Raw genomic sequence first — 19,133 nt, forward strand, 5'->3', positions numbered from 1 at the left:
AAACGAAATCGTGGTGAATCAGACATCCCAAGGGATGAAGGTGTGGAGAGGAGTTTTAACCCTGCTCAGGGACATGGAGGATCCTTCCAAATCTGCCCTGAACTGTCCTGACAGTTGGAAAATTTCGATTTCAGCAGTGGCTGAAACCAGTGAGCGTGCTGCTGAAGTCGTTCATGCACCTAGTTTGCTAAGCAGGAGAAAGCAGGCAGCGTCCTCCTTGCGCTCCTCCTCCTTTCAGTGTTTCTTTCAACCATGAGACTTCTCCTGTTTTTTTTCTTTCCCTCTCTTTACAGTGTCTCCATCCCGCTCCGCCGCCCCAGAGCCTTCCTCCCCGCGCGGCAGCTGCCGGCAGCCCCCTCGGGCTTACGTCCCGGTGCCGCGGCTACGTGTGAGTGAGGGCACACGCGCCACGGGCGCGCGACGTGCGTGGGCACACGCCTGCCGCTGCTCGGCCGCCACGCGAAGAGGAGCAGCGCCTGGGCCTGGCGGCGTTAGCAGGGCTGCGGGACCGGAGCCCCGCGCGCTCCCCAGGCCTCTCGGCCGGCAGAGCCGCCGACCGGCACGGAAGCCGCCGCCGGGAGAGCGCCGAGGTTGCGCCGGCACGGCCGAGCCGCCCGTTTCGGGCTACCGGAACGACGAGGGTGTTAACGAGGGCTTCAGCGAGCACGTTAAAAATCCACCCAACCTTAAAAAAACGCTAAAAATCCCTTAACCCTCCCCAAACTGGCATAAAAAAAGCTGTGTGCAGCGGACGCCCGCTCCCCAGGAGGGTCAGCGGCGCGGGTCTGCAGCGGTGGCCGCCGCCCCCGGCGTTAACCTCGGGGGCGGTTTGGAGATCGCCCGAAGAGCAGAGGAGGGAGCGGAGCCGGCGGCGGCGGCGGGCAGGCGCGCGCGGCCCCTTTAAGGCGGGCGGCGGCGCCCCCCGCGCGCGCGCCGGCCGCGGCGTCACGTGCCGCGCGGTCTCGTGACGGGCCGCGAGCGCCGCCGGCGGCGCGTTGCGGGGCGGGGGCCGCTCGCCAGGGGCCGCTCTGCCCCCCCCCCCCCCCCCCCCCCCGCCGGATGCGCGGGCCGCCGCGGCCGCCGCCGAGCTCGGGCGCCCCCGGGCGGGGCGCGGCGCGGCGCAGCGGCGCTGAGGGGCGGCGCCCGCCGAGTTGGGCGCTGAGGCGAGGGCGCCGCTTCCTCTCGGCCCTCCCGGCGCTCGCCGCTCCGGCAGGAGGGCGGGCGGGCGGCGCCGCCGGCCCCCGGCATGGACAACAAGCCGCTGCTGCAGGAGAGGCCCCCCGCGTACAGCCCCGCCGCGCAGGGCGCCGGCTACGAGTACGGGCAGAGCAACTACGGCGCCATCCCCGCCCCGCAGCCCGGCTTCCAGCCGCCGCCGCCCTACCCCTACCCGGGCGCCGCGGCGGCCGCAGGTGGGTCCGGCGGCGGGGGAGGGGGCGGTGGAGCCGGCTCCGGGGCGGCGAGAGGCGCCCGGCGCCCGCGGCGGGGCCGGAGCGCGGCCTGGGCCGCCGGGCGGCTCCGCCCGGGGGGGGGGGGGGGGGCGCGGGCTCCTTCCCCCCGCCGCCCCCGGCAGCTGCCTCCCTCCGCGGGGGCGCCGCGGCCGGGGCTCCCGGGCCGAGGCGCGGGCAGGTGCCCGCCGGCGGCGCCGGCCTCTCCCGCCGCGGCCGCCTCAGAGCCGCCTTCCCCCTCGGAGCGCCGGCGGGGGGGGGGGGGGGGGCAGCGGCGTTAGCACTTTGGCTCCTTTTTTTAACAAAAATATTATTAAAAACTTGCCCTTCCCTCTTCACGCGCTTCCTTGTGCCCTCTCTGGCTCTTGTTTGCTTTTCTGGTGCACTTCAGTAGTCCCGGAGAGGCTTGCGCAGGTGAGTAGGCACGGTACCGCTGCTGGGGCGAGCCGCCGCCGAGGGCGGGCAGGAGCCTCCGCGGCGAGGAGGGACCAAGCGCGGCGGATCCAGAGGGACCAAGCGCCCTCGGTACAGCCCGTGTTTGGGCCCCGCTGCTCAAGCGTTGCCTTGAGTCTCGAGGCCACGGATAATTCCTTGTTAGTAACTTGGAGCATGTTCTCCTATAATATAAATTGCTGGTGACTTTTCATTCCAAATTGTGGAGTATTACATTTTTCAGTACGTAACTTGAATCAAGAAAATCTGAAAACTGTGTGCGAGAGAGAAACTCGAGCTGGATTATACCTGGGCAAAGTGTACCTTGACTGTGTGGTTATGCTGCATGTCTCTAACCATCCCTTTAAGAAGCATTTATTCTGTTTTTTATGTTAATGCAGTAGCCAAAAGCTTTCTCAGTATTCTAAATACAGTTGTTAAAATGACACATTCACTAGTTCAGCCTCGTGGGTTTTTTGAAGGACTTCATGCTGTGCAACTTGCTTCCTTACTGCTTGCATCCTAGTACCCCTGCCTGATTCTCTAGTTACAAACTTTAATGTGTGGAAGTTAAGCTGGAAATCAGAGGAAGGTTTGTTCCATTTCACTAGTTTGTATGCTGGAGTGGCACATATCTGAAACATAACCTCTGGAAGTGAAACTCATAATCCTTGTTTGTTTAAACTGTTTTCCCCCAGTATTCTAACAGCATTGATACAAACTCTGAGTTAATTATTAGCTCAGTGTGCTTTTTAGCTGGTTAAAATTTACTAGGTGCTTAGGTTGATGAAGAGGCTTTGCAGTTAGGTGTGCTGAATAGTATGTTTCAACTCTACTTTGATACAGATTTGTAAAATGCTTCATCAAGACTACATTTCTATTTATTTTTTCCCTCTGTTAAACAGTTGTTTCCATACAGTTAACCAGATTATTGTTGTTTGTTTCACACACGGTGATTCAGTTGTTTCTTCTCATTTTAGGATATGCTGTTCCTCCACCGTCAGCACAGCCAAACTATTCAAGCACGTACACCATTATTCAACAGCCTGCTACCACCACTTCTGTAGTTGTAGTTGGAGGCTGTCCTGCATGCAGGTAAAATTGTTCTCTAGTTGAGAAACAAACTCAAATCTGTCTTTTTTTTTTTTTTTTGAGTGGTATGCAAACAGTTAGTTGATTTCCCTCTCCCAATAGTTGGTGTGTGTATAGTACAATGGAATTAATTGAAAAAGTACTAAAATAAAGTAGTAGAGTGCTTTCATTTATTCAGCATGGTCTTGTCCTAATGGGTTCTCTCACCACCGCTACAATTAATGTAGTAGACTTCATGTAAACATGAATCTGTACTTTATGACGGAGGAAGATACGTAAGTGGTATTTTCCAATGAAAAGACATTTCTGTCACAAATGTAAATGGTCAGCCCTTGAGGGAGGGGAAGACAGGAGTCCTTTCTGATGCATTTATGACCAGGTGTAGTGAGTAGCATGACTTCCTTATGAAACTTTCTGTGATATTTGGTGGTAGTCACTTCTGGTTATCTGGCAGTCCTATGCAAGATGTCCTGTTCCCATCCTAACATTATCTACGCTGAGCAAAACTGGGTGAGATGGTTGTTGGTGTTGATTAAAAACATCAGTACTATAAGACTTTAAAAGTCTTACTGCAGAAGACATGGGAATTAATAGATTTAATTCAAAGTGTTAATCTGAGGTAGGGAGGGAACCGGAAAAAGAGTAGTCAGCTTCTTAGTTGGAGTTGCAACAAAAGAACAAGTTCCCCCTCAGAGATCAACAGCTATAAAAAAGGGAAGGAGGCACTCACTCTGTTCTGCATTAATGCTGTAAGTCTGCTGTAGTCCCTTTGCACTTCTCAATTCCTGTCATCCAGGATATTAACAAATGGGTCAGGGCAGTCAGATTGCTGCTTGTGCACTTCAGACACTTGTGTGTCTGTCCAGCTTTGACACACAAATGCAGTATTGTTCCCTTTCTGTTAAGATGTATGGGATTTACCCTTGCAGCATCTTGCAAGGAGGCACTTAATATTCTGCAGACCTGAGCTCTTGCTTATCTGTTTGAAAACGTGCATGTGAAACGGGCTTGCCAGAATAGTTTAAGTGATACTGGGTTTCAGTGTGATGGAGCTTGTCATAGTGTCAGATGCAAAGCCAGAAGGCATCTGAGACATAGCTAAAACTGATGTATGTTCAAGAGTCAGTACCTGCCCTCCAAAATGGATTCAAATAATAAGTTCTTATGCTATAAAAAAGCAGGTGCCTGTTGAAATTCCACTAGTTAAAGCTGAAAAATGGTAGTAGTTAGAGCTATTGATCTATAAGGAGGTGTATGTTTTAAACAACGGGGAACATAGCCACTGAGCTGTTCAGAGGATATGGTAGATCCTGCCCCTTGAGTGATTTTGTTAAAATGCTTGTGCTTTGACTCAAACAGAAAGCAGGAAGTACTCTACATTACTTGATGAAAATCAAGCTGTATGTTTATAGGGGCCTTCTGGCCTTAAAGCATAAATCTGGAAGTAAATTTAATATAGAAATGGTCTTTTGCAGTAGCTTAAGGTTGGTGGACTCCTGCTGACATTTTTAGGATTTATTTCTTGCAGTTACCCTGGGATGCTCTAGGAGATTCTTTTTGAAACAATTTTTTTACAAGTATAATATTAAACTCTAGTATCCTTTCAGCCCTCTCTGGGAAAATGGAACAAATCTGAACCTTCAGTAAGGTGTTTAAAAGTGACCTGGCTTAAATAGTTCTATCCAATAGTAAGTCCCATATTAGCCTTGCATTCCTGCAGGTGCCCGGTGCTGTGTACATTGCCTCCTGTCAGGTTAGTGTTGATCTGAAGTAGAATCCTTGGACTCCTCCTTCCACTCTGCTAAAACAAAACACCCTTTACAAAACCTGGTTCACTTTTAGATCCTCAGGTTTTTGTTTTTGGCTATGAAAGAAAGTTAAGCTGCAAGGATTACTGTGATCTGTTGGTACTCTGAGCCATAGTGCTCCACTGCTTAAACTGTAGGACTCTTCTAAGCACTTCTGAAATAGGCTTGAACGGGAATCCCAAGGGCCAGTAACTGTATCTGGTAGTGGTGTATCTCAGCCTTCTTCGCAATGCCAGATTGTATCGCAAGTTCTGCTGACTCTTTTTAGAGGAAGAGTCCAGGTGTGACTCTTCGTCTCAGTGATGGGAGGGAAGAATCTCAGATTGCTTGTCTTTTGACTTGCTGAGGACTTGATAGTCTGCTACTTTAAGGAATTATTAGAAAGGACAGTGCGGTTGGATGGGAAGCATAGTACTGGCAGTGTAACTCTTCCTAAGGGTCAGCATTCATTTTTCTGAAGGGTTACATTGACTGCTTCTCTTTCGAAAAAGAGCTCATAATCTTTGACTTCTCAAGAACTTAAGCATAGTTCTAGTTTACTTTCTTGGCCTGGAAACCTGTTACAGAGAATGCAACATGCAACTATGTACTTGATAAAACACTGAACAGAAAAATGTAAAGGCATCAATAACATACAAAACTATTAGTAGTACCTAAAAATCTGATTATTAAATAAAACAGTGTTTCTGTTACTCTTCTGATTTGATGCTGTGCATGATTATTAGAGAAGTCGATTTGCTTTACGCCGTGAGGGGGAGAAAGTCTTGTTTGTGGCTGTGGAATAACATCACTGATAGAGAGGGCTAATGCCCATCGTGAGGACTTCCGTCATGAGAAACACAAACCAGTCTCCTGCACAGTGGCATGTGTAAGTGTTGCTAATTCAAATCAAAACCACTCCAACTTAAAATATATGATGTTTGAGAAGGAGAAACATGTGCTACTTGTCTCCTATGGGTAGGAGTCTTGTACTGCACAGTCATGAATGATCTTGGGGGTTGATAGGCTAGCTACAGCAAAGTGGATCTTTAGGCAAAAATTATGGTACAAAGTTGTAAAAAGCTTGTAATACATCTTTAAAAGTAGCCTCCTTATAAGTAGGGTAGTATCAGCATTGCATGCACCTGGTCACTATATATAAACTTTCTTCTTCATCTCTAAAGCATTGCTGTGCCTGAGGGATGACTCTCCTGTCTTGCGTGCCTTACCTCTTGCTTAAATTATTCATTAGTTAGATCATCTTCACTCGTCACTGGTCAGCACTGCTTCCCAATTACAGACTCTAGTACTTGCTACATGTTTTTCTTTCTTTGTATTGTTATAATGTCTGTGGTAATTGCAGTCTTGTTCTCCTCAGACTTAGTGTGAACTTTTCTCCAAACCCAATCCTGGTGTATAGAGAATCAAACTGAGATGCAGAATGCTGTCAGTTAATTTTATTGCTTGCAGTTGACATCTGATGATTGGCCAGTTATGCTTTTAAACTGTTCTCTGTTTACAAGAACAACTTGAGTCATTACAGACGCTAGCTTTAGAGATCCAGCCATGTAACTATCTTTTTAGCTTGGAGAATGCAGTGTGGCTGCTGCTCCTGGGGTCACTTTCATTTTCTTTTTCTCCGTCTTGCTTTGTTTGAGTAGAACAAACTTTGAAGGAGTGTTTGTTCTCCCATTACTTAAAAGAAGAAAGATCCCTTGAAAAATTATGAAAGCATTCTCTTGAAGTTTGCAAAAACTAGTTCTTTCAAAATCTGAGGCAGAGCCTGTAATGGGCCCTGTTCAGTTTTAATTCCCCTGTTTAGCAAGTATTCGGTTGTTCAGCAGAAAGGGTGAGAAGAAGGACATAAACCACTGCACTATGATGGTTTTCTCTTGAGAATTGTTGGAGTGGATCTCAAATTACAGTAATACTGAACTCCCTTCCAGGACTGGAGGATGAGTGGCATTAAAACTGTATTTATTCCCAAATGTCGTATAGCCTTCCTGCTCTAAGCATCTTTTTGTTGTGTTTTTTGACTTGACAAAGTAGTAGGATCTCAGGTTTTGATTTAAATTATTTTTTCTTTGATTAAGTGCATCTCTTCTGAGAGAATGGTCTCTGGGAAAATTGCAACTAGATGAACTCCTTCAAAATTTGAATTTTTTTTGGTTTCACTTCAGTTACTTTAGACATCAACACTGTGTGTGGAAATTGATAGAAACTCTTTAGGATGTAGGTTTTCTGCAGTTATTCGCAACAAATACAGTTAAAATTTTGGTAAATACTCTTAATTTTCATAGTATATATTGGTTAAAAATACAAGGAGTCAAAAAAAGATTTAGCTATTTAGAGAATACATGTAATATCCTGAGGAAAACCTGTGGATTTTCTGTTTCTAATAGCAGGCTGATATACTACAGAGATCCTTTTGAATCTTATGACTAAAGCTACCTTTGAAATACTATTTCAAGACTGCTATGAAGAAGAATAGCAATAATAGTGTAGCAGTTCCTGGCACTGGTCTTAGTCAGGAAAACAAGATCAGCCTGTGATGGGAGTCAAAATAACTTCCTTATAGTACATAGCTTTTGTAAACGTATGCTGTGCAGACAGATTGGGGCATTCATCCCTGTTCTGCTGTAATTTGGTGGCTGGAGCAGTTAGGGCATGAAATTCAGTAATGACTTACGCATGTGATTGCAAGGAAGAAAGACTTGATACAGCAGACTTGAGCAGATGCCATGAGTCTGCCATTTGGAATTACTGGCTAGGATACTTGCAACTTTTTTTTTTTTTTTCCCTGCCAGCCTTACATCAGAGGCACACAGCTGATTAGAAGAAGATCTATTACCTAAGCCCAAAAGAGGGGAGGTAGTAAGCCTTTAAATAGGATCTCAAGTGAGAAGAGCATAGCTCGTGCAGTTTCTGCAAGAATTTTAGTCTTACTGCTCTGAACTGATTTAAGGGCAATAATGTAACCATCTTTTTTTTTTTTTTTTTTTTCTAATAAGACTTCATTAACAAGTTAAACAAGATATAGCAGAAATGTATTCCCTAATCAGTCCCTAAAAAAAAAAAAAAAAAATCAAATGTAGCCCCAAACTCCCAGTCTGTAAGTGGGCCTGAGCTGATAGCATTCTTTTATGAGTATACCATTTATCTTGGTGTCTGTACTCTGATAGTTAGGATTTCTTTCTAGCAATAAGGAGTTTTGGGAGAGAGGAGAAAACCAGTCACAGAATCACAGAATGGGTAAGGTTGGAAGGGACCTCTGGAGATCATCAAATCCAACCTCCCTGCTCAAGCAGGGTCACCACATTTTCTGAGGAAGAAGAAAGGTCTGTTGGGTGACAACAGTGACCAGAGGTAATCCTGACCTGATTATGTACACACACTTGTGGTGAGGGGGAACACCAGGTCTCTAGTCAGCACGTGGCTAAATATCCATGGTGCACAAATTACTCTAATTAGCTTACTCGGCCTCATTTGTGAGGCTAGGTGATTGTGTGAAGCTATAGAGCTTATCTCAGAACTGGAATTAAAGCAGTGGTGCTGCTTTATTTTTCTTGAAGTACCAGCCTTCTCTGATGAATGTGGCAGTTGGATATAGGCTGTTCCCATTGCCAGAATTTCTCTGGCTCTGCAGCTTGTCCTCTATATGAAATAATAAATGAAATGGCCTAAAGGTTAAGGAAACTCAGGTTAGACTGCAAATACTGTGGTACCTGTTGCTTGAAAGTGACTTTTTGAGGATAATAGCGTTGTACATGTACGCGCAGCCTACCCTGAGGAGAGTAGGCCAATGGCTATGTATAGATGCAGGCCCCTTTCTGTAAATATGGATCAACAACCATTCATCATGCTTTCAAGCTGAGGCTAGGGGAGCTGGTACCTGGAAATTAAAACTGTAAGCATTCCCTTGCTTACATAGTTGCAGTGATCAGTTCTCTTCCTATTTTACTTACAGCTAAAGATGTAAGTATGCTTAACCTAGCTGCTGCTGTTGCATTAGCTAGGACCAACCTAACAGAGGCTATTATGTTTGCTTTCATGTTCAAATCTATAGATTTAGTATGCAGTTTCCAAAGGCCTTGCATGTCACTGCTTTGTTTAAATCTGAAGTTAAAAACTCTGCTAACGTCAGTGGCAGGCAAGATGGGATACTGTCGTGAGAAACTCTGCTAGTCTTGCTTGATCAGTGAGGGAGTAGCTTTGTAGAATATAGCTGGAGACACTTTTTAAGTGGAGTATAGTTTTCTTTTCAGGTTGTGCAGAGCTTGTCCTACAACCAAAATACCATCTCTAATTACCTGGAATGAGTCCTTGGACTTTATTTGTAAGGGGTGGAAAATACTGATTAGCAACACAAATACTGTGAGATAGTGTTAAATCTAAAAAATGCTCATGTTAAATCGTTCTGATGTTGTCTTTTAAAACCTCGCTACCGGCCCTGTGATCCTGAGCATTTGACTTAAGATGTTAATTTTTTAAGACTTACGTTCAAGAAAAGGTTTGTCTGGAATGCCATTGACAAGCATTTAAAAATCAAATTACAATAATTGACCTTACTTTACAGAGTTGGCAGCTGCAGTATAGCTTAAATCCAAGGCACTGCTTGCAGTATAAATAAACCTTTCCTCTTTATTTTTAGATTGGGAGTGGTGCAATTATAATCAGCTTTTACGTGACTTATACTGTAGAACAAAATTTATGTTTGGTTACATTAATGAATCTACAGTTTGAATATGGAGTCTCTTAATTACTCCACAGCTCAGGTAGGATGCAAAAGCTAACATATATTCTCATTTATAAAGAGGTAGGGATTTTTCTCCTTCTAAGTGTAGTAATTGGCTAAATGAGGAGTGATTGGGTAAGTGCTTCATCTAAAATTAGGTGGTGACATAAATCAACAGAAGTCCAAAAGTGCTTGTGTAGTTAATGCTGCGGTAAGCCCACTGCTATAGATCTGTTATGGGAACTGACCCTGAAATAATAGGTATGTTATCAGGGAGGTCACATAGTTATGGTTCAGTTACGCTTCCCAAATGAGTGTCACATGTAACTGCCTTGGCCTGCTAGTTGGTTTGCTGCCTCCAGTTCTCCTCCGCACACTGACCCTGGACTGTGTCCTGTGGCTGGCTTTGTCCCTCGATGGTCCTTCTCCCTGGTTTTGGTGCTGAATATGGACAGTGATTTTTTTTGAACTGGTGAAATGCTGAGCTTGGCATAAGGAATACTTTCCAAATGACTCTGCTTAGGGGGGAAGGGACTTTAAAGTAAATTCTGTTTAAAAGTGCCAGGGACACCTGCTTACTAGTAGACTTGCCCTTTGCAAGATTAAGAGGGTTGATTGTAATGGGTTAGGCAGCAGTCATCTGTGCTTGGTTTGCAGCTACTCAAGGCTGACCAGAAGTACCCCGATTGATCCCTCTTTAATGTTTAATTAGTGTTTATTCCGTAAGGCCAGATCAAAGTTAGGCTGCTTATTCTCTTAACTAAACACACTGACTTACTGAGGGTCACAAAGGTAGATTTAAGGGCAGGGACCGAATATGAAGTGAGCAAAAGATGAAGAGAAGACTTAAAAACGCTAACAAAGCAAGAGTTTTATGCCTACAGGAAGGAAATGGTCGCTGTATGTGAATGAAAAAGATGGTATTAGTGTAATAGCAAAACAAGACAGGAAATACGAGAACCTTAACATGCTGTGCACTGCATACTTAGATAGTATGCCTTTTCTGAAGTAAGGTCTTCTGGATGTAATTGAAATGCCTGGGAAAGGGACTCTGTTTTCCTCAGATGTATCCCTAGTACTGAAAACAGCTTAAATCTTTAATTACTTAGTAGATAAGACAAAATCTAGATATTTCTATGTGCATGTATGTTACCTGGATAACCTTTGGGGAGAGGGGGAGGAGGAAGCAGTTGCCTCATCTGGTGTTCCTGAGCTGTTACCACTGATTTTCATTTGGCCTGAGAGTGCTAAGCATTTCATGCATTTTCACAAATACAAGTCACCAAATTCAACTTCTATATCAGGCTTGCCATTTTTCTTTTAATTCTAACATCCTGTCTATCACTGTCTCTGTAACCAGCCTGGCTATGTCCAAACAGTTTTATCTATTTCTGCATTTCAGTCCTATTAGATTCTTACCAGAAGGTGGCACTTCTAGTAGCACATCTTTTCCCTATTGAATGATGTTGAAGGCATGAGAGCCTTGTTTACTGCTCAAATCTTTAATTCTGGTCTATTTTGGAGAGCAAATTAAAATGTATTGTATAGTTTTAATGTCCAGATATATCCTAGACAAAGAGGTTGCAAAGCAAAGAAGTTACTGTATTAAAGCTTTCCTGTTAGCTTTAAGGCATACTGCAGAACCCCCGCTTACAGTAATATGCTCAAGTAGGACAGCTAGTGGAAAATATCTGGAAACAAGTGTTACTAGGAAGCTCTCCCACTCTGTTTTAAAAGTCAGTCTAATAAAAGCATTTATGTTTTGGATAGTATGCTCCTCTTTAAGGAGCTTCTTTTGAGGTTTCCTGGCAGGTTAATGGTGTAGTAATTAGTAAGTAATTAGATTAGGACTTGAAAGCTGAGTAGAAAAGGCAAATTGTTGCAGAATGCATTTTTCTATACTATTTTTCTTTCTTTTTGGCTCTCTCCCATTGATCTACATCTTTCCTGAGACTGACTCTGGGTACAGTAGTCCAGAGGAAGCATTAATAATCCAGGGTATGTATAAAAGGTTTACGTAAGTTGCAGGCTGTAGTCCAGATATATCTCTATATGATACTTGCCTTTTTTGCAGTAGTGGCAATGTTGACTGCTGTTCTGTTCATAACTTTTTTTTTTTTTTTTTTAAATACCCCCTTCCCTATCTCCCTTTCCCTGCAGTACCATCACCTCTGTGATTGTTGTATTTCAGTATAGTGGGGGATATTCTGTGGTGGAAGGGAAGCAGGCACCACTGTCATTGCCTGATGTGGGTCCTGGCCTAGAGTACTTTGCAGGAGAACACTAGACGTAGACTAAAGAGAAAGTATCAAGCAAGCTGAGCAACTCTAGAGCCTGCAACTTCCCTGAGTGCTGTTTGCTGAGGTGATGCAGGACATGTGCAGATGTGCCAAGTTGAAGGTGAATTTCTGCTTAACAGCAGAAATGGCCTGGCTCCTCCTTGTCTGTTGGCATAGTGTTTAGTTGTAGTGTAGTTCATCAGCACTTTCACTGTAGGGGTAGAAGTGCTTTGCATGCCAGGCGAGGCAGACATGAAGTGTTTCTTTCCAACCCTAGTAAACCCAATGGAAATACTTGTCATCAAGCCAGCAGAAGTGAAAGGGCTACTTGGTGTGTTCATCAGTCCCACAAGAAACACAGAGATATCTGTTGGACAGATGTGAGGGTGGCTGAATCTGACCTGCAAGAGCGACCTGGCAGACTGCATCATGAGGACAAGCAGTAGTTCTATTTCCAAGCAGTCTGAAATTTGCTTTTGCTGATGATGAGTGTATTTATGGTCAGTGTTAAAACTTACTGAAGAAATACTAGAGGTAAAAGTGTAATTCTGTGCTTCAAGTCCATACATTCTGTAAGTCAACAATTCATCGTGGCAAGAATCTATAAAGTTATTTGAATCAAATACAGAACCCTGGCAGGTAAGCTGGACCAACTTTCTGGGTATGATTGTCAGCCTGTTTACTGGTTGGCAAGCCTCCCTGTCACGATGGTCTCCACTGGTAGTCGTCTTGAAGATTTGCAAAGAAAAAGGGTCGATTGTCACCTTGTGCTTGATTCTTGACACATCCCTTCTGCTTCAGTTGGAGAAATACTTTGTACAGTAGTACTCAGTGAATGTTGTTATTACTAATATTTATAGTATCTGTGGGTGGGAAACCAGAATTACTGTCCTTTGCCACATGTGTTGATTCTGTCAGTGCTGAGTATGGAGATTCTGTCTTGGAGAAGGATGATTTCATGGATTTGGGCACTTTTATGTGCCATTTTAAACACAACACTTCCAGGTTGTGTTTTAAGCAGATGAATTTGTGATTGGTGACAGAGTTGTGGGGATGGAAGCTAAAAGGGACTAGAGAGATGCATGAAACTTGCCATGGCTGAGAAGGCTTTCATGAAGTGCTTTAGAGCCTTGGAAATAAAGGTGGCACTTACACTTGTGAGAATAGTTCCACAAAAGCGTGCCACTGGAAAAAAGGAAGGATCTTAAATCCTGAAGAGTTTGTCATCATAGCTGAACATTTTTTTGCAGAGCTGATCTGTCATTGCTTTGAGTTAAAATGTCTCTGGACACACGGATATTGGTGTTTAAGAATAGTGTGCAATAGCAATGTGAGATTGAAGTGCTTTTGCATTGATAGAAAGATGCAGCTCTGGTAGTGCGCGTGCCTAACTTGCCTGGCAGGGAGCAGAGGGGTGACACTGTGCCGAGTTGGCAGAGGTAGCCACAACAGGCAGCACAGAGTACAACAAAATGAGCTCAGGACACTCTTGTTTTGAGACAAGAATCCGTGTGGTAACTTGAGTGTTATTCTACCTCTTGTTTCCTTAATGCAGTCTTACTCAGGGCTATGGAAGTATAAACCTACTGCTAGGATCAACTGTAGTCTGACAATACCTTTATACCAAATGTTACTTCAACAGCTATTGGAGGAACTCTGTAAACAGAAGTAAAGTAAGTTTATCAAAGGGACGGGATTGATGTTGAAAGCTTAAACTTAACATTTAAGCTACATAAACAGAGTATCAAGAACACTTTGAAAAGCCTTTAGCTTCCAGGGATGTTTCAGAGGAAGGGGAGTGGCTCTTAAGTTTAATCAGGATGTAACATTTTAGGCAATTGCAGTAGCAGAATAGTCTGAATTCTGCACCCTGCTTCATTCTGTTCACTTGTATAATAGGTTGTCTGTGACTGCCCTGTAGGAAAACAACAGCTCTTTGGCACTGGCACCTTGCCTGTTGAAGCATGTATTTCAAGGTCATTCTAGCTCTGTTTGTGTTGGCTTTGACTGCACCAGGGAATCTAAGTGTTCTCAGCTCTGAATTATGACTATTTAGTGTAGCTGCTCAAATTTCTTAAGTCTGAATATGCAGACTTTTCTGGCTACCTCCATTTTGGAGGATGTTCAGATACAGCATTTCAGAAAGAAGCCAAGTTCTGAAATTAAAACTCCATCCAGAAAACTTTCTGCTGTCGTATCGGTCCTTTGTCACACGACGTGCTGCGCTGAAACAATGTTTGATATGTGGGGTGGCCATTCAGTAGGGACTGAGCTGGAGCTGAACTACATCAATAGCAGGTTTTAAAACAGCTCTAAGGGAGACATCAGTTCTGGAAGTAGAAATAGGAAACACTTAGAGTTATTTTCAGTGATGCATGTTTGGCTTTTGGATTTTTATAGCTACCAGAAGTAAATTTGTTAACAGTGTGTAACAGTAGTGCTGCATCTGATATGTTAGGAAGTCTGAGTGTGAATAGCTAGTGTAGTCCTGTATGTAACCTATCTAATTGGCACCTTCCACAGTGAAGTATTGATACTGAAAGTACTATTACTTTGTAAATCTACAGCTGGAATTCTTAAGTCTCTCTTATTCTGCTAAAGTGGTCAAGCCCTAAATGACTAGTGCACCTAGGCCCCTGCATGTTAATTGTATTGTTTCCTGCCCTCTTAAGAGGGATCTGTGACCACAGGAGAGAATGTGCTGGCAGCTGCAGGAACCAGATATTGCTGATGTGTGTAGTAAATTTAAGTAACAGACTGAAACAAACCTTTTGGCTGGCAGTGCGGACTCTTTACAGAATTTTTTGCTTTTAGGTTGGCCCAGGATCACCTGAATAGGATAGGAGAGGCAGAATCCTTATACATCTTGAAACTTGGAATTTGCATCCTGCCTGTTTGGTTGTCTGTGCCTGAAGCAGTTGCCATTTTTGTTGACTGCACAGTAGTAGCCTATCTAGATTGGGAACACTCTTGAGGCTAAGAGCTATAACAGAAATCCTTAAAACTGCCAAATAACACTTGTTTTCTACACCATGCTTTCATATGTTCATCTAAAAGAGCTGTTCTGTCTTAGGGCAAATCTGAACAGTCTGTGGCAGGTCTCCAAGATAGGAGTCAACAATTTGTAATCCTTTTCAGAGCAAATGTATGCTACCTGCTAATCCCCCAAGGTGTGTGTGTGTGAGGGAAAACTCCACAGCAAGAGAAGGTCTGGGGGGTGTTAACAGTAGCCTTTCAGAACCTGGGAGCACATAACTGAGAAGGTGAAGCTCAGTTCCTTGCTGAGGTGTACAGGGGAGGAAAATGAGATAGTGGTCATAAATTAAAACAGGAAAGCTTCCAACTGGATATAAAGATAATATTTTGCACTCTGAGGATAACTAAACATTGGAACAGGTTGCCCAAAGAGGCTCTGGAATTCTCATCTTTGCAGCTTTACAAGATTTGATTGAACAAAGCCCTGAGCAATGTGGTCTGAATTCAGTGTTACTCTGTTTGCAGTCAGGGGTTGGACTAGGTGATCTCCTGTCTTGTCTAACCTGAGCAATTCTGTGAAATGCTAGCTGTTCTATACTTTGTGTCATGATCAAGAAGAGTCTATGGCTTCTACTAAAATTAAACAATGTTCTTATCAGCTTTAATCAGAAATTAGGTCAAGTGTTCTTGATTACTTCTGTGGCTTGTAATTGGGTTGGATTTCATCAGATGAACAGCTTTACTGTCACTCTCCTGTACCTGAATGTGGCAAGATTATCTGTACTCTCTGCAACAGGAGACACTGAAGCTCAATGCAGTAGGCTAGTTTAACTAAAGTAGCTCTTGGTTTAGCAAGTTGTTATCAAACAGAGGTTTATCCTTTTCTTTTTCTAAATTCTAGGACTTCTATAAAAAGCCAGAAAAAGTATACCAGAAAAAGCATTTCCCCTTTTGAACTAAGAGGTCTTGGGAAGCAATGAATGTTCCAGTCAGTAGGCTGCTGACATCCATCAGCTGTGATAGTGCTTTGGATGAGATGGTTCTAAAACATTCTCATACAATTACTAGACTGACCTCTGTAATTGTGCCAAAGAAAGGAAAAAAGCTTTTTTGAGAAGCTCTTGTATACCCTGTTTGGGATTCTGTTTCTGGCAATCTTGATTCAATAGGACAAGAAATTCAAGTCATGTTTTTAGGGAGTAGCTGGACTACTAAATGGCTTCAGTGCTAAACAGATATAAAGAAGTCTGCTGTATATCCAGAAAGCTTCCCAAGGATCTTACTTTCCACTGAGTTGATAATTAGATTTGAATTGCTTTAGACTGAGATAGGAAGCTTGAAGTCACTGAATGGCATCTACAACAGAAGGACTCTCACCTAAACTTTGGAGTGCCTCTTTATATTGGAGGTGCATGTTGGCTCATGGTATATCAAACCTAAGTTATGCTAGTAATTAAAAACTAGATAACTGGGACAAAATACACCGCTTAAACCACTTAAATCTACCTGAACCATTGCTATTGTTTGTTTTCCTCAAATGCGCTTTCATAGCAGAAAGGCCTTTTTGTTCCTTTGTGCTAAAAAAAAATGCAGATCATTTCTATTAAGACTGCTTACTTACATAACCTTTGCTATGGCAAATGAAGCAACTATAGTATTTCTTCTACTTTAAATGTTTTTCTTCTGTCACTTGACTTACTGCCAGATAGGCAGTTCGAAAATCACATGGCTTAAATAGCAAGTCTTGATTCTTTTCACAGAACCCCAAAGCTAGATATTGTGAAAACATCCTCTTTTGTCAGCTGATTATTTGGAAATACTTAACTTTGTGCTCTCTGTAAAATACTGGTCATTCTTCTATGCAGTATAATAATAGTATTTGCACTAGAACTGATTAGAGGAACCTAAGAATTTCTGAGCACAAACAACTAAACTCTTCTGTTTTTTTTAATTCCCCTCCAACTGCTACTTGCGCTGCTACTGGTGGACCTTTGTGGAAGCAAAGTGGAAAATTGTTAGTTTTCATTAGTGACAAGCCTAGTGGATGAAACACTGATTTACACTACAGATACACAATTATCTCGTTTTAACTTGCTTAGTTAGATCTTTCATCAGAAGCCCTTAACCAATGTTACACAACTCTCTGCCCATTCAGATATTTCCCTTAGGGAAAAGCTGAGAAAAGGCACCCCATCATCAGATCAGAACAGTCACAGAAACTAGAATTTTATTTATTCTTTTTTCTGAAAGAGCTCTTGTCCAGATTTATCCTGTGCGGGACTTGAAGTTGAACGAACTGCGAGGATTCACACTAGGATATTGTAGAAACAAGGTAGATGGAGCATATGACACAAGTGTGACTGCTGCCTATTGTGAAAGACCTAAACAGCTGAGAAACGGAGTTGTTTGACTTGCAGTAATCAGGATACCATTGTTCAGTTGAATCTTCGGCACTGTGTCATTCCAGAAGATTCAGTAAATAATTTTAAAAGCAGAACTGTTTCCGCTTTACTGAGACAAATATTTAGTGAGTAAGGTTTAGTTCTGAAAAAGTATATCCTTAACTACAAGAAAAAACTGGAGCCCAAGAAGTGCTATCAAGGCATAATGTGTGATACTTGCTTACAACTTCTGTCCTGAATATTTAATTCTATTTCTGTGTAGTAACTTGGAGAGGGATGCGAGAATACAAGAGAAGAACACTGAGTTGCAGATCCTTCAAGGAAAACTCGCAACAGCATGTTTATCAGACGGCTGCAGTAGCACAGGCTCTCATGTTAGCCCTTTCTGTATTCGAGAATGCATGTGACTTAAGCTAGTTACCACTGTATATATGGTGCTAGACCTGTACATTGTTTTCATTGTACCTGATTTACCCAGTGGTTATAGGTAAATACATCTGCTGAGCTTTGTGGTGGCTATACTCTAAGTACCAGGCCAGGACTGCAGTGATAGGAAAATAGTTAAGTCTGGAACAAAGGAGCTGGTCTCAGCTAGACCTTTAGATTTCTTATTTACAGTCCTTGCTCTGAACAGCTGCAAACTTGCATTTTTCTTTAAACAGTGTAATTCAAAGCCTTCTGCAAGCCATGAAAATACGAGCCTTTTAAAAGGAAAACTTTTTGAATATCATCTTGCTTTCTAAAATCTAAGAAGCTGTCATTTTAGCTACAAGGTCAATGGGGTAACTTTGGGTCAAATGTGGATGCTCTTGACTCAGTCTGTTTTCCATTTTTGCAGGGTTGGCGTGTTGGAGGACACCTTCACCTGTCTCGGTGTTTTGTGTGCCATTGTATTCTTTCCAATTGGGATTCTGTTCTGTCTTGCACTGAGACAGCGAAGATGCCCTAATTGTGGGGCAGCTTTTGGCTAAGGGGATGAATGTGGACGTGCTTATGGAAGCTACAACTGTTAGCGTACTCTTTCTAATGTAAATGTCATGTACAATCATTTTATTTGCTTCAGACCTGTTTTGTAAAGTGTGAAGAAATTTAGTCTCTTGCATGTAATTTAAACTTAATCTTTTATGAGCATGTGCATTGCAAAACATGAAAACCCAACTTGTTTTCCATGTTTAGTGGCACCTCTTGAAAACTAAATAAAACTGCTTTTCTTTTTGCAATCCTCAACTTGTGGCTAGATTATTAAGTATGTGGCTAGCTTATATCTGATAACGCACAGTCTGAAAGTGAAGTTAGTAATTTTAGCTACAAAATAGGATGAGTATTTGTCAGAATGCTTACGGCAGTTTTTTTTTTTTTAAAGGGCTCTATGTGCTTAATCTACCTGTCTCTTCAGTCTACATCTTTTTGAGAAAAGTCTTTGTCCCATATCTTAATGGCATGGTTAAATATATCCTCTCCCTCTTCAGAATAATTTAGCTGTAACTGTATTAACTACTGGAATGTTCCCTTATAGGGGCAATAGATTCAGGTGCTACTGCAGAAGCATCTCAACACTGTAGTGGTGCCACAGCCAAGAGCAATTTCTGATGGTGCAGCAGGGAGCACTGCCTAAAGAGAGCTGTAGCATTGCCAAATACTAGCTTCTAGCAGATAAAGATACTTTTTGCATGTCAAAATAATTAATTCAGCCTTCAACAACAGTTCAGGAGTAGGTACTAGTATGTTTTAGGAAACTGTCCTGAATATAATTTGCAGTCCTAAACTGTTAGTGTTTTGAAATATGATAGATCTTTGTGCAAGATGACATAGCAAATGAAGTAGCCTCAGCCTTGATCTTGAAAGGCAGACTGAGAGGAGGAGATGGAATGAGTACACTCTACCTCTGCAGCCATCACATGTTCTCATACTGTTTTTTGACACTAAGTAACTGAAATGCATTTACCATGACTTGAATTCACTGTTTATAGTGGAAGCACAGC

At 43.0% G+C, this 19,133-nt stretch overlaps 1 protein-coding gene across 1 annotated transcript; it reads left to right on the plus strand.

Annotated features, from left to right (window-relative positions):
* The first annotated feature begins 1,117 nt into the window (after positions 1-1,117).
* BRI3 (brain protein I3) lies at positions 1,118-18,378 on the plus strand. Its single transcript, XM_062588311.1, has 3 exons — positions 1,118-1,412; positions 2,861-2,975; positions 17,990-18,378. The coding sequence occupies exons 1-3, from the start codon at positions 1,247-1,249 to the stop codon at positions 18,120-18,122; spliced, it is 414 nt and encodes a 137-aa protein (XP_062444295.1). The 5' UTR covers positions 1,118-1,246; the 3' UTR covers positions 18,123-18,378.
* The last annotated feature ends 755 nt before the right edge of the window (positions 18,379-19,133 follow it).

The sequence above is a fragment of the Rhea pennata genome, chromosome 15 (genome assembly GCF_028389875.1).
Source record: "Rhea pennata isolate bPtePen1 chromosome 15, bPtePen1.pri, whole genome shotgun sequence".
Classification (NCBI taxonomy): domain Eukaryota; kingdom Metazoa; phylum Chordata; class Aves; order Rheiformes; family Rheidae; genus Rhea; species Rhea pennata.

Bases quoted from the DNA above. Each gene is read 5' to 3' on its own strand.
- BRI3 (XM_062588311.1), top strand. From the start codon at position 1,247: ATGGACAACAAGCCGCTGCTGCAGGAGAGGCCCCCCGCGTACAGCCCC. The intron at 1,413-2,860 runs GTGGGTCCGGCG...TTCTCATTTTAG, and splicing joins GGGCGCCGCGGCGGCCGCAG to GATATGCTGTTCCTCCACCG. The intron at 2,976-17,989 runs GTAAAATTGTTC...CCATTTTTGCAG, and splicing joins GGAGGCTGTCCTGCATGCAG to GGTTGGCGTGTTGGAGGACA.